Source organism: Cibotium barometz, chromosome 53 (genome assembly GCF_041138505.1).
Source record: "Cibotium barometz isolate CiBa-2024 chromosome 53, ASM4113850v1, whole genome shotgun sequence".
Taxonomy (NCBI): domain Eukaryota; kingdom Viridiplantae; phylum Streptophyta; class Polypodiopsida; order Cyatheales; family Cibotiaceae; genus Cibotium; species Cibotium barometz.
In genome coordinates this window covers 25,477,948-25,491,864 of record NC_141098.1, presented here as the reverse complement: position 1 = coordinate 25,491,864, position 13,917 = coordinate 25,477,948, and the positions used below count along the sequence as shown (strand labels likewise).

The window sequence follows — 13,917 nt, the reverse complement described above, 5'->3', positions numbered from 1 at the left end:
AACAAAATCCCAAATTCGAAGAAAAAATTTTCAAAAATTCATTTAAAAAACTTCAAAATTTTAAAATTTCAAAAAAAATGCATGAGACAACCCTTTCATGGGGCCAAGAGTTTCACTGTTCCAAGCCATTTCACGAAATTACTCTTCATGGAATTCCATTTTACAAAAGTACCCTTTATAGAATTCCATTTCAAGGAATTACATTTCACAGAATTACTCCACGGAAATCCATTTCACGGAATTACTCTTCATGGAATTCCATTTCACGGAATTACCCTTCACGGAATTACTCTTCATGGAATTCCATTTCACGGAATTACCCTTCACGGAATTCCATTTCACGGAATTACTCTTCACGAAAATCCACTTCACAAAATTACATTTCACGGAATTCCATTTCGCGGAATTACCCTCACGAAAATCTATTTCACGGAATTCTATTTCACGAAATTACATTTCACAGAATTACTCTTACGGAATTTCATTTCACCGAATTACATTTCACGGGATTCCATTTCATGGAATTACCCTTCACACGGAAATCCATTTCACGAAATTAAATTTCACAGAATCACCTTTCATGGAATTAACCCATTTCACAACCAAGCGTTTCACGGCCAAGCGTTTCATGGATTGTCACGCCTTAAGACCTTACACCATTTTAAAAAACACCCCTGTTTGGAGGCTCGTATCTCCTAAACCATATATCCTATGAAGGCGCTCTAGGGCTCATCGAAAAGCTGACATCGAGCTCTTCAACTTTGGTCTTGGTCATCCGAAGTCATAATCGATCGTTTTGGCCTCCGACCAACAGCCTTAAAATTTGACTCAAAAATCGAGGCAAAAAATAGCCCGAAAAGCATGAAAAATCATTAAAAAACAACGCGAAAATGACGTCAAACCATATTCGGGCTACCTTTTGAGAGTCTAAACGACAAAATCACAAACGACTCAAGGAAACAAAGTTGTAGTACTCCAAAAAGACTACAACTCTCTCATGTAGAGTTTTTCAAAATTCCTTTTGGAACACCCTAAAAAACGTGCAAAACAGTAAAAAAAATCCCAGAAAGTTTTTTCATCTTGAGACAATGATGGAAAATAGGTTTTAGGACCTCCTCTTCCATCTGGAAAGTTACTAGCATGCACGTTTTTCGAAAAAATATCTCAGGTCATTCACGTGTATAGGGCCTAAGCTAATTAGGGCGAATGGACACTCATTTGACCCAATGAAGAGAACGCTAGGCCTCTTGAGGCTGTAATGGGCTGTGACAAAATATAAAAAGCAAAAAAAAAAACGTATGCTTGCTCATTAAGGAGCATGTAGGCAATCAGACATAGCAACGATAGAGGGATTACCAAATATCACACAAGGAGTGAGCCCAATGGTGGCTGACATCTTTGAGCCATTGAGATCTATGCCCCAAATGCACCTCCCAGTACCATTGGCCATGCCTATAACAATCGTGTCATCGAGTTTTACACCCCCTGTCACTTCGATCCCATCGGGCTTTGGTTCCTTACCTAACATTCCCACCAATCTTATAGGTACCAACCCTTTTCAACCTGTGGATGCCCACACCTTAGATATACTGACTAGTCTAGGAAGGGGGGTTGCCCAAGGACTCAGTGAGTCTCAAGAGCACTCATATACGGCCTTAGTGACTCTTACAGAAATACGATCGTACAAATTTTTAAAATCATGGGCAAATATGACGGAACAATAGACCTTGTTCAATTCATTCAAATGTTTGAACAGAGATGTGAAGCCTTTGGAAATCCCAATTGCCCCACCAAGTACATGCGTTGAACGTATGCTTAGAGGGCAAGGCTAGTCGTCGATGGTTCATCACATTGATGTTGGCGATCAAGACTAACTGCAAAACCTTGAAAATAGCCTTTATCCACGGTTTTTCAAGGTGATCGGTGGAGTGCAGCAAAACAACTCTATTCAATTGAGCGTAAACCAAACGAAACCATTAGAGATTTTATCCTTCTGATAAAACTCTTAGACTCACGATGTGAGTCATGGGAGAAATTAAACGATTCTCAATTGAAGAGATGTTTCATGATGGGCATAAAGAAAAATAGCTTACACAACTTGATCATTATATCCAACCCAGAAACATTCGATCAATGTTGTAAAGAAGCAGTACGTTTAGATGACAATATGCTAGAAGATGATCATACTACGAAATGTTTCTCATCTAAACCAAGTGAACCAATGGTAAAAGAAAGATTGATCTCGGAATTGTCATTCCCTGAATTCTATGCAGCCTTGCTTAAAAGCTTACAACCAACATCTCCAAGAGAGGATGAGATCCTTCAAAATCAACCATCCTTAATGCCTCTACAAGTGAGGAGTGAAATGCCTTGTATTCAGTGCAATCTCTATGACCATCCCAATCCCCATTGTGCATACAAGGTACCTGTTTTTCTATACTGCATATATTATAGATCCTTTGATGAGTCATGATACTAAAAAGTGTCCCAATTCATCAACAATTGACTCAAAACCTCCATCTCCCGTGCACCAAACACAAACAATCCAAAAGGTAGAAACTGCTCCAGAAGCAGTCAACCGAACACTTTAGTGTTTCTATTGTCGTGGACCTCACAAAGTGGCAGACTGCACAGTTTGGAATACTTCCATGCCCATAGTCACTGACACCTTGCAACCCATGTGTGAACGATGTGGCATTAATCACATGTTCCAAGATTGCCCAAGACGAGTTGCTTCAATGCAACTTGTCTCAAAAATACAACTCTTAACATCTTAAGTGTACAAAACGGGCAATTGTCCACGGTACCCTTGAATGTACTTACACACTTACAAGCCAAGGCACGAGAAATAGTCAAAAAGAATGCAAAAGATAATACCTCAACATGGGTAGAAAAACATGCTTTAAAGTAGAACCCAAAAGAAAAAGCAAAACCTTCTAAACCTAAGAAAAACAAGAGACAACAAACTATGGAAACCAAGGTTGAAGTAAAGGAAAGGGAAAAGGGGCCTGTGGAGGACATAAACCCAAAAGGGGACATAAACCTAATAGAACCAAAAGCTACACATGATGCAGAAGCATCCACATCAAAAAGGCCACCACATGAACCACAAAACCCAAAAGAGGACATAAACCCAATAGAACCAAAAGCTATACATGACGCAGAAGCATCCACATCAAAGGCCACCACATGAACCACAAAACCCATATATGCAACACAGGGTATAAAATCCCAAAAGAAAATTGGATCTCGTCGCATGGGCAAACATAATGAAAAATTGGCGATCCAAAGAAAGTCAGAAAATGAAACAAGTTCTATTACATCACTAAGTGAGGATGAAAAAAGTTATGACTCTTCACTCAGTGCACCTCATAGACCAATTAAGAAACTAGAACCCACCCAACCACCCCAAATTGAGAATCATGATCATATAACATATGCGGAATGCAAAAAGCAAGCTCAGGAGAGCATGCTTAGCTTGGTTGAATGTCTTATAGGATCACTGGTTGTGATTGAGCCTAATAATGCAAAACCTTAAAAAACAACCAAAATACAAAGCCCAGAGGAGTACCACTTTCCCTTTCAAGGGGAAGACATACTCTCTACAGAAGAGTTATTTGAGATAGAGTGCACAAATTATGCGGTTGAGAAAGCATGTGAGAAATTTGATAATTCCCTTACAAAATTAAAGCAGTCACTCAAAACCTCATTTTTGGAGGAAAGATCTTCTCTCATGAGATGAAGCTAGCATAACATCAGCGCTTGCACCTTTAAGAGCTCAACATGAGTTATACCAAGACATAAAGAGCTCCATAGAATGAGACTATGAGGATTCGCAAGTTTCCAAACAGACCTCATTTAAAATTGTCTCACAAAGGACCAAGTGTGCTAGTGTACACATTGGATACTCTTGAAAAAGCTAAGAGCCAACAAGAGGATGAGTGAATGGGAAAATGAAACCGAGATGGGATCTGAAGCAGAAACAAAACTAAAACATCCATGGTTCCTTTGCAAGATCCTATCATGATATGGTTGGATTTCCCTACAGGCAATGATGTTAAGTGCAAACGCACAATTATTAGTCCTCGAGCTAGTCATAAGATCATGACAATAGACACTTGAGTGTTATTGGGACAACCTAAACTCATCCCTATAGACAATGGTCTTGCAAGAGGAGCCAATGGACCAAACATTGAAGTTCTTGGTTCTTTTAGACATGCTACTCAAACAATCGGTGGAGATGTGGAATTTACATTCCATGTTACCCTAGATTCCCTTGAGTATGATGTCATCCTTGGTGGAACTGGATACGTGACTCGTTATATTCAATTGATGAATCCATGTAAACAGTCACCTGAACACTCGTCTTTGCAGGCAATGTACAATTGCTATTAACGGGAGGAAGAGACCTTGGAGGAGCTGGAACTTCCAACATATCTTATTGAAAAGATCCCTAGTACTATGATTGGATTGGAATCAAATCAAATCACCACAGCTCAAGCATAACTTTATCCAACACGAGAACACAATCTCATGACCCTCAAGTTATGGGATTTGTTAGGTCAACCAACACTCACGACTCATCTTAAAAAAATTCCCTTCACACAAGACTTGAACATGCCCTGTTTGGGGTACTTTGAACATACAATGTACATTGGAACTAACCCCCTCACTTGCAAGTTTTTTTTGGTTAAGTATGTGTTGGAAGCAAATTTGATCTTGGGGCATAAATGGACTATTGCTGCCCAAGCACCATTATGCTTCGCTCTAGCGAGAGTCATCATGATGGTCAACGACAAAAAGTTGACAATACCATATTGCAAGGAAGAGGATCTAACTTTAATGGATTTCTATGATGCTGAACGCAAAAGGTTACAAGCCTCTTCCACAGAAGCCCCTCTACACAATGACCTACCATCTGCATCAACGACCGATTTCGATAAAGCATCTACTCCTTCAACCCCATCCTTACCACGAAGTTCAATGCCAAAACCTCGCAATCAACAGCCATTCCTGAAGAAGCCCCCCGCGCAACCATCTATCTCTAACAAGGAACTCAAAGAAAAATCCCTGGAGCCTATGCCTCTTCATTGACAAACCTCACCAAAGGAGAAAATCGCATACTCGAAAGCCTCATCATTGACAGCCACTCCACAAGAGACTCTAGCCTCATCATCAACAATAATACCCATGAGTCTCAAACCTACAACCTCAACGCCGCCAACCAATGTGAAGGAGGTCCCAAAGACTTCCACTTCAACCAAAAAGAAAACTCTTCCAAGACAACCAAAATCAAGGTATTTTAATGGTATCAAAATGTGGGTGGAGAAGCAACTACTTGTTGCTCAAGGCTACTATGAAGGTGCCAATCAAATTTGGGTGCCTCGGCTACCTCTTCCTCAACGCAGCACTCAGAGGTCAAAGAAAAAGAAAAGTACTCCACAACACCATCCACAAAAGCCTATGCAAGTTCCTTAAAGAACTCCAACAAGTCAGCAAGTGTGGGTACCAAAAAGAGTACTGCAAGCACAAGGGTACTACCAAAGTAATACCAAAACTTGAATTCCCAAGTGCATCACAAAGTCCCCTAAGCTTGCACAAAGAAGGAAATCTCAGCACCAAGCGCATTAGCCACCAATTTATAATGTTCATCAACGATGGATGCATGTGCATGTGCTTCAACAACAAGGATACTATGATGGTAATCCAATCATATGGTTGCCAAAATCGAACAACGTCACCACCGACTTCAACCCCAACAGCTTTACCTAAAGTTCGACAAGAATAGAGGTCCAAGCAACACCAAGCAAGTCACTCAACCACTCTCATGTATTCATCACGTACACAAGAGCTTGTGTGTTCGAACAACCCCAATGGTAACCAACCAGCGGACTTACCTACCGTCTCGACAACATTTGAGTTAAAAATTCAAGAGTTAATTCCCACGTCTACAACGGAGACTTATGAGCTCATCAAAGACAAACTCACAATGCTCTTTTCACCCCTTAGGATATGAAGCGTAAGTGCAGAAGCTACGCAGAAGACAAGAGAACCTATTCTCTCAAAAAGAAGAGAAGCCACAAGAACCTGTTGCTCACAAGGTGGTAACAAAAAAAAAAACAAACAAACACACACACACAAACGTAAGAGAGTCACACATATGGCCTATCAAACAACTCCCAAGGATCTTAAATAGCCATTATATTAAGCTTATAGCTTACTCTTCTTTTGGCTCTAATAATGTAACAGTTGCTCCATGAGTACATATCCATACTTATGCACTGGGGGGAGGACATTTGCACCAAAGCCTCACCATCGACAGCTTCCAGGTACATCTCTGGATGGGGGGGCAATGGTGGACGAAATCCTGGTCAATGGTATAACCCATCACCTGGAATTTTCCTTCAAATTACAAACCTCTCCAAACGACACTACCATCTTCACAAATCAATGATCTTCAATCCTTAGTGTGAAGATACCTATATTATCATGTCGCAAGTCAACGTAATTCTTTCAATCCTCGCTAACAAGTGGCTATTTCAACACAGAGCAGTTTAATAAGAGTCTATATGACTCACTTCTTGTACTTCATGTATATCTACTTCATATAAGAGAACTTAAATATACATAAAAACATAAAAGCCACATGGAAAGAAGTATGCAAAATAGGTCCTACTCAACAGCATTTGACAAGAATCCTGCCACACAAAGGGACATCATCGAAGGCCAATTTCTTCAAATGATCAATGTCGCGTCAATGAATCAAATACGGAACTGAGAATTACCATCTCGTTTTGATGATTCTGTCTACGTTCCTCCGGATCCTTTCCTCTCTTCTCTCCCATTATTAACATCTCTTAGCATCCCACTAACACAAATCACATGTAACCTTGCTTATGATTGCAAAAAAAAAAAGTGAGCAAAAATTTTAGAAAAACATGCTCACACAAATATAAAAATGCAATCACTTATAAAAAACCCCACCCCCCATCCCGTTAGGAATTCCCAATAAGCCACTAACATTTTCATTCATTAACTAGCTTTTGTTATTCCTTCCGGAGGAACAAAGACCATTGAACGTCACTCAACATCAAAGCCATCGACAAAGCTTGTCCATTCTCCCCACATAAAGCTCTTCAACACGATCACGAGGATGCGATCATCAGGAAGGGAGGGATGTTAACGCATTCCTAGGATTAATAAGATCTACCGCCATTATAATACATCAAGGAGTCACGGTAGATACACCAAAGGGTCATACATTCAAGATATGAAGTAATGGTGTCCAAAGCTACAACTTGGATGGGCGCCCGTAATGGTGTGATGGAGTATTTATGGCAATTCCCACTTCAAGAGCCTGTGGTAGCAAGTTAGGATGAAGTCCCAAGTGATGTACTTCATGGATATATTATGAGAGTAGTCATTGTAATAGCATTAGGCCTCTTATGAGCCTAAAGTGCTCTGCTGGCCATAGTTTAAGTTAGTGTGAACACTTATGGCCATGTATGTAAGTGAATATCTCTCATAATAGACTTTCCCATTGTGCAATTGAGTCTTGCTCTTGCTAATCCTCTTGCTAATCTCTCTCTCTAATGCATGCTAGTGTGTGTGTGTGAGTGAAGTGAGGTGAGAGGAGGGACGAGTACCCGTAGTGCAACGCGACAGTGTGACAGCACTCGCGAGAGGCGCGGTGGAATTGCTTCTTAAGGAGTTGTAGTGCTTGGAGACCTCAAGGGTTACGACCTTAGCCATTGGAAAGATCCTCACGACGACACTTGTGGTTCACCAGGTAATCTCATATCGGATGTGTTTCAAAGAGGGTTAGGGTGAGCCATAACACAGAGTAACAGGCAACTCTATGCTCAGTTTGGGTATCTAGTGGACTCATAAATTTAATCCCCCTTTGGTCCTAATTGATATCTCTGCCTGCAAAGAGTCTCAACAATAAAGGCATTAGGCATTTGGTTGATTGATATCTCTGCCTGCAAAGAGTCTCAACAATAAAGGCATTAGGCATTTGGTTGATTGTTGGGATAGGGTTATGGTAGGGTGAAAAGATATGGATTAGTTATCTTTGGAATATCAACTAACCAGGAAGGAAAGAGATATGATGGTTCAGGTATTGGTGGAGCTGCTTCAAAGGGACCTATGTTCTACTGCCACTGATACCTCTGTTTGGATTAAAGATTGGGCTTGGCTAAACGGTGTCAGATTAAAGGATGGCAAAACCAGAGATATTTATTCATTAATGAGAAATGGGAATGCCAATGTGTTGTATTGCAATAAAATCTGGAATGTAAATTGGAGCCCTTCCAATTGGAAGAAGCAATGGAACCTGCTCTGGGGATTGCCAGATCCCTAAGAAATATCAAATCTTTCTCTGGAAGGTATGCACGTGGTCACTTCCTATTGTCTCCAAACTCCAAAGGAGAAATATATCTAGTGGCATTTGTCCCAGGTGTAGGTCATCACTTGAAGATGGTAAACATATGTTTTGGGAATGCCCAGAAATCAAGGGTACTTGGTCCAAAATGTCTAAATGGATAGAGAAGAGCTTGGGTATGCAAACATGTTGGGGAGACTAGATCTTGGGTAAATGGTCAGTTTAGTAATGAATATATTGGTCTAGTTTTTAATATCATCAGAGCTTGCATCTTGATGGAAATCTGGTCTAGCAGGAATGCAATTGTATTTATGAAGGCAGTATGTATAGGCTTGCAAGAGTCAGACTTGATGCATAAGTGTGTTTACATGTCCACCAAGGCATTGCCAAGCTTAACATAATCTCCGAAAAACCACTAATAGATAATTGATTCATGAACGCACATATTTTGCTAAGGTACTACCAACGACTTTTAAAAGGGCCTCTAACCAACAATCGCATCATAAATTTTATTTGCACTTTCCCTACCTTCAAATGCAAGTGAAGGTGACTACCTCTAGAGGAAAGAACTAGGTTGTGTCCTTTCAAAATAGAAAAATCTTATAGAGACACCTTAGCATTGCATTGTAGATCTTTTGCAAATGGTGCTACCCAAGAGTTTACATCTCAAGACTTTAACATGCTACAAAACTTGCAATTGATGTGTTAATGTCTTTCAAAGATATCTTGGCACAAAACAAAATTAAGTCCTACAAAACTTGCAATTGATGTGTTAATGTCTTTCAAAGATATCTTGGCACAAAACAAAATTAAGTCCTTCATTTTGACTTGGCTTAGACTCCAACGCTAGTCTTTTCTAGGTAGTAGACAGACTCGTGCTTTGCACGTCTTTTGAGACCTCCAAATTCAAGTTTTACCCGAACCTCCTCAAACCTCCTCCTCCCCTTCCTGAACCTCCAAATTTTTGTCACCTGGAAGCTTTCTGAAACTCTTTCTTTATATAATATATATAATATATAATATATAATATATAGAGATAGAGATGAGATCGAATAGCGTGAAGGTGTGTGTGTGTCACTTCTCAAGGTGATAACCTTGTATCTCATCTTCGTGCGATGCCTTTTCTCTCTCCTGAGTCGTAAGGAGTACCTCATTTTTTTTAAACCACTGGCAATTCAAGCCAATCCCTCCTCTTTTCTGTTAGCCGCCGTGAGAGAGAGCCACACCTCAAATGTCCTTATCATCTCCAAACCACTCCTCCACTCGTCCTTGTGCCTACTCTGGCCAATATCATCCAACCCCTCCCCCTCTCGACTCCTTGCAAGTCTCTCTCTCGCTTCTTAACCAGTTTTTTTCCTTCCCACATCCTTGCGCCTCCCCTCCTCAACTTCTTGGCATGGATTGGATTGGAAGAAGGTGGCACTAGGTCAGGCTGGTGAAGGCGGAGACAGAAGAAGAGAGGAGTGTACCCAGGTTCTTGCTTGAAGCAAGGGGGGAAGGGGGGGCACATGAGAAGATTGGGCCTTTCCAGGCAGAACGTGGGAAGGAAAAGAACCGTCTGGCCACAAAGATGCAGAAGTGGGAAGGAAAAGAACCGTCTGGCCACAAAGATGCAGAAGTGAGAGAGACTCGACATATCAAATCCATTTATTTCCAAGCTTTCTCGTGTACAAAAAGAAAAAACGAATCGTCAGAAACCCGATCTCAACTCCTAATACCTCCAGCTTGCCATGTTGCTAGAAAGATGTCTCTCAATAATAGATAGAATAGATGAGAGAGCTCTTTTTGGGTGGTTGGGCGGTGTTCTATAATGGGGACACACACGACCCTGGGCGCCCGAGACACGACCACCTTCGTGGACAAAGTTCGTGTAACGGTAGTTGAAAATGACTCAAGACAATCCATCATCCTTTGGAGTGGGGTGTATAGCTTCTTGAACCGGATGTATACCTTCTTGAACTTAACGTCCACCCTAGAACTTTCTCTTATGAATGACATCATTGACTATATGATGGCAACAATTAAACCCCAATGCTCATGTTTCATCTTTTATCCAAAGCCTCATTGTTCATTATTTATCACCAAGAAGAAAAAAACCCAACCGCTTGCATGTGTTCTCGGGGTCATCAAGCTGTAGCAAAAAGATTTGACTCCATCAATGTATTGTTTAAATTGTAATGTTGAGTGGCATGGAAAAGACCAATTTGTGCCGAAGCTTTGCTATTGTATTAAGTTGTGATTTGCGCAATCAAATAATCAACCCATGAAAAAATGTTGAAGCAACAGAGGTGGATTTTGTCAATTGTAAAGAAAGCTGGACAAAAAAGAAACTTGTTTAACGCTCGCAACTTGACCTTGTTCTACTATATTGGACAGGTGTTGCCTTGCAATAGAATTTTGTGCGTGCACCCTCATGAATTATCGCTTCTTCCGCCTGTTTGTGTATGAAATTGAAGACTAATTAGCTCCTTGTGATCTCCGAAGCAAGTTTAAATTAGGTTTCCAATATGTAATTAGCTTTGAAAAACTCTTGCCATTAATTGCTTTTGCAATGGCATGTCCAGGCTAGGATTGACACAAAGCTAAGGTATGTGAGGAGGATGTCGCAAGCTTTGTGGACATGTCAAGCAATAGAACAATTAGGAACACAACGAATTTGCCCAATCCAAGGGAATGCATTCATATATCACCTAAAGTGTTTGACTGTCAGCGTCCCGAAATTACAAAGATGTGGAAAGGAATGGACTTATGGAACCCATTCCCCGCACAATGGCAACCCTTTCTCATAATCCATTCCATGACGTCATGGATTCTTAAGTGTGTGATGATGAGTTTATCATATGGCCAATTCAGATCATCGCGTCCCGAAATTACAAAGATGTGGAAAGGAATGGACTTATGGAACCCATTCCCCGCACAATGGCAACCCTTTCTCATAATCCATTCCATGACGTCATGGATTCTTAAGTGTGTGATGATGAGTTTATCATATGGCCAATTCAGATCATCGCGTGCTTACACAAACAGTCTTTATAGCCCTTGAATACACACTATGTCAAATCATCATTCTGTCGAATACAATTTATGATAGAGACAGTATCCAACCAAGTCCTGAATTAAGAAAGGCTTGGTATTACTTCCATCACCAAAGCACTCTGTAAAGGCAAAGCCTACGCAATACATCAAAGAAAAAAGTTTCATTAAGAGTAGATGTATCAGAAAAGCAAACCCATTGTCCTATGACCCAGGCAGCAACATGGTTAATATGAGAGAAGACACCATCTCCCATGTAACTACCACGTCGATGTATATAAAGGGTAGATTGATTGTTCTCTATCCCCACCATGTTCTATATGTCAGATTCTAAGTTGCCAAGGAAGCACCCTCACCATATGCAGCATGGTACTCCACTAAACTGCAAAAGCACAAGCGACAATGGAAACTTAAAGGACTATTCTATTCGGTTAAGCAAGCAAGAACTATATCCAAAGTAGGACACAAAATGGTTATCTTATCCAGAACTATAGCTTTGACTTGAAAGATTCTGCTTCTTCTTGCTCCTTGTATGCCTCCTCCTCTTCAGTTTGTCCATCTCTAGCTTCATTTTTGAAAAGATCTCCATTTTAGCTATCTCAATTCTGGCAAAGACATCCGAAAACCCTGTAATTGCATTCGCCAGAGCATGCATTCCATCATCGTATGCCACTTTATGTTTTTTGAAATGAGCCTTGTCTTGCATGTGTGTGTCTCTGATGCGTTCACTCGAATTATCTGTGGACTGAGGGGTTCTTGTCAAAGTGAAGGGCTTTCTAGGATGCCGATACATGTGTGCATGTAAGCCATTCTCTGATAAACCATCCACTTCCTCTGCAGAGGCTTTGCCATTCTGGAAGGCATCGCCCACATTCTCGACCCCGCATTCCTCGCGAGAGTCGGAGTACTCAAGCTTGTCCTCATCCACTTCATTGGCATGCGTGTACATGACAACAGAACGTTTGGGTTCATGACTTTCCAAAGGCTCGAAAAGCTTTCCCTGCTTTAACACAGATCCCATCATGTCATCTATCTGGGCAAAGAAAGGCCAGGTGACTGTGCTGCCGTTCACGGCCTTGCGCTTCTCAATCTTGTAGCGTCGCTTTAAGCTGTCCACCTTGTCCCTGCATTGTTTCATGGTCTTAAGAGACCTGACATTTTCACTGCCGGCATTTACATTGGTGAGAACCTCCTCCCAGTCCTTGCTTCTGAGGAACCCTCTTCCCAGAGCAAACTTTTCGACATAGCTATCAAGCAGGGTGCCCACAGCTTCAGACGACCATTCACATGTGGCAACACCCTTTGACTTGCGGCCTTCCTCTTCAATGCCCACAGGCAGCAGTGACTTTTGAAGCAAAGCCATGGAGTCAGCAGCTTATTCGGATTGATGTTCCCAGACAGATCAAGATGCTGGGTCTGCAAATTCTCTCTCTCTCTCTCTCTCTCTAACTGAGAAACCCCAAATCTCTTTCAACTGTAAATTATATGAAGACGCATGTTTTTCCTGTGAAACCTTAATCCGTCCTAGAACCTCAGGCCTTCCTAAGCACTTTTGGCATAAGCCTGCTTCTTTCTGTGCTCTAAGAAACCCTAATCAGAACCAATCATTTAAAAAGTCCTAATCTTTCCTGTGCAATCTGTGCAGATCCAGAGAAATTCTTACGTCTCTCTCTCTCTCGTGTGTGTGAATGATAGAGAGAGAAATCCTAACCCTTTCAGAGCGCTCTGGAGTGTGTGTGTGTGTGGGGGGGGGGGGGGGGAGAGAGAGAGAGAGAGAGAGAGAGAGATGAGAAGCTAAAAACGTTAGGGAGAAGGCTTAACCTCTATCATGCGGCGGAAGCCAACGGATCTGCACAGTTTCTGACACCACCATCACACGGGATCTCTCTGTGCAAGGCTTGTTTATGTGCCCGGCCGCTGCACGTCTACTCTTCTTCTTGCCGCAACAGAGCGGCAAAAGTAAAGGGCAAGTCCTGCACGGCAGCAGAAGAGGCAAAAATAGCGGGTCGTCGCTTTCGTCTTCTTCTTACGCTTCTCCTCCTCATCAAAGGTAACGCCCAATCCGACGCCCCCATCTCGACCCGCCCCCTACGGTGTGTTCGTCGTCGTCTCGAACACACAGCTGTTGTGGGTGGATTCCGTCCGTCGGTACAACCACTCGTGTGAACCGCCTTTCTAATCTCTACATAGTACTAGCTACATCCTTGTTGTCATGAAAACCTCTACCTTTGAGGAATTGGTGAAGCGTGTATGTGTTTGGGGTAAGGTCCCTTGATCGAGTGTTGCTTCTAGTTCTCATCCGTAAGGACATTGTTTGGTACAAATAAAAGTCTTGCATTACAAAAAAAAAAAAGAACAACTTTGCGGGGCTTTACACACCTCAGGAGGGCAAGAAGATGGACGAGGGACACTCAGTGGGCAGGATGGAGTGATCCCTCCCACTTTTTCCGTAAATCTCGGTTCCAACCATGGTTTGTAAAGTCCCTCCGTTGATTTGGCCG

General features: G+C 41.6%; 1 protein-coding gene across 1 annotated transcript; it reads right to left on the bottom strand.

Annotated features, from left to right (window-relative positions):
• Positions 1–11,565: 11,565 nt before the first annotated feature.
• On the bottom strand, positions 11,566–13,682 carry LOC147608451 (uncharacterized). Its single transcript, XM_086789273.1, has one exon. It carries the CDS (start codon positions 12,777–12,779, stop codon positions 11,895–11,897), a length of 885 nt encoding a protein of 294 aa, XP_086645399.1. The 5' UTR covers positions 12,780–13,682; the 3' UTR covers positions 11,566–11,894.
• Positions 13,683–13,917: the final 235 nt, after the last annotated feature.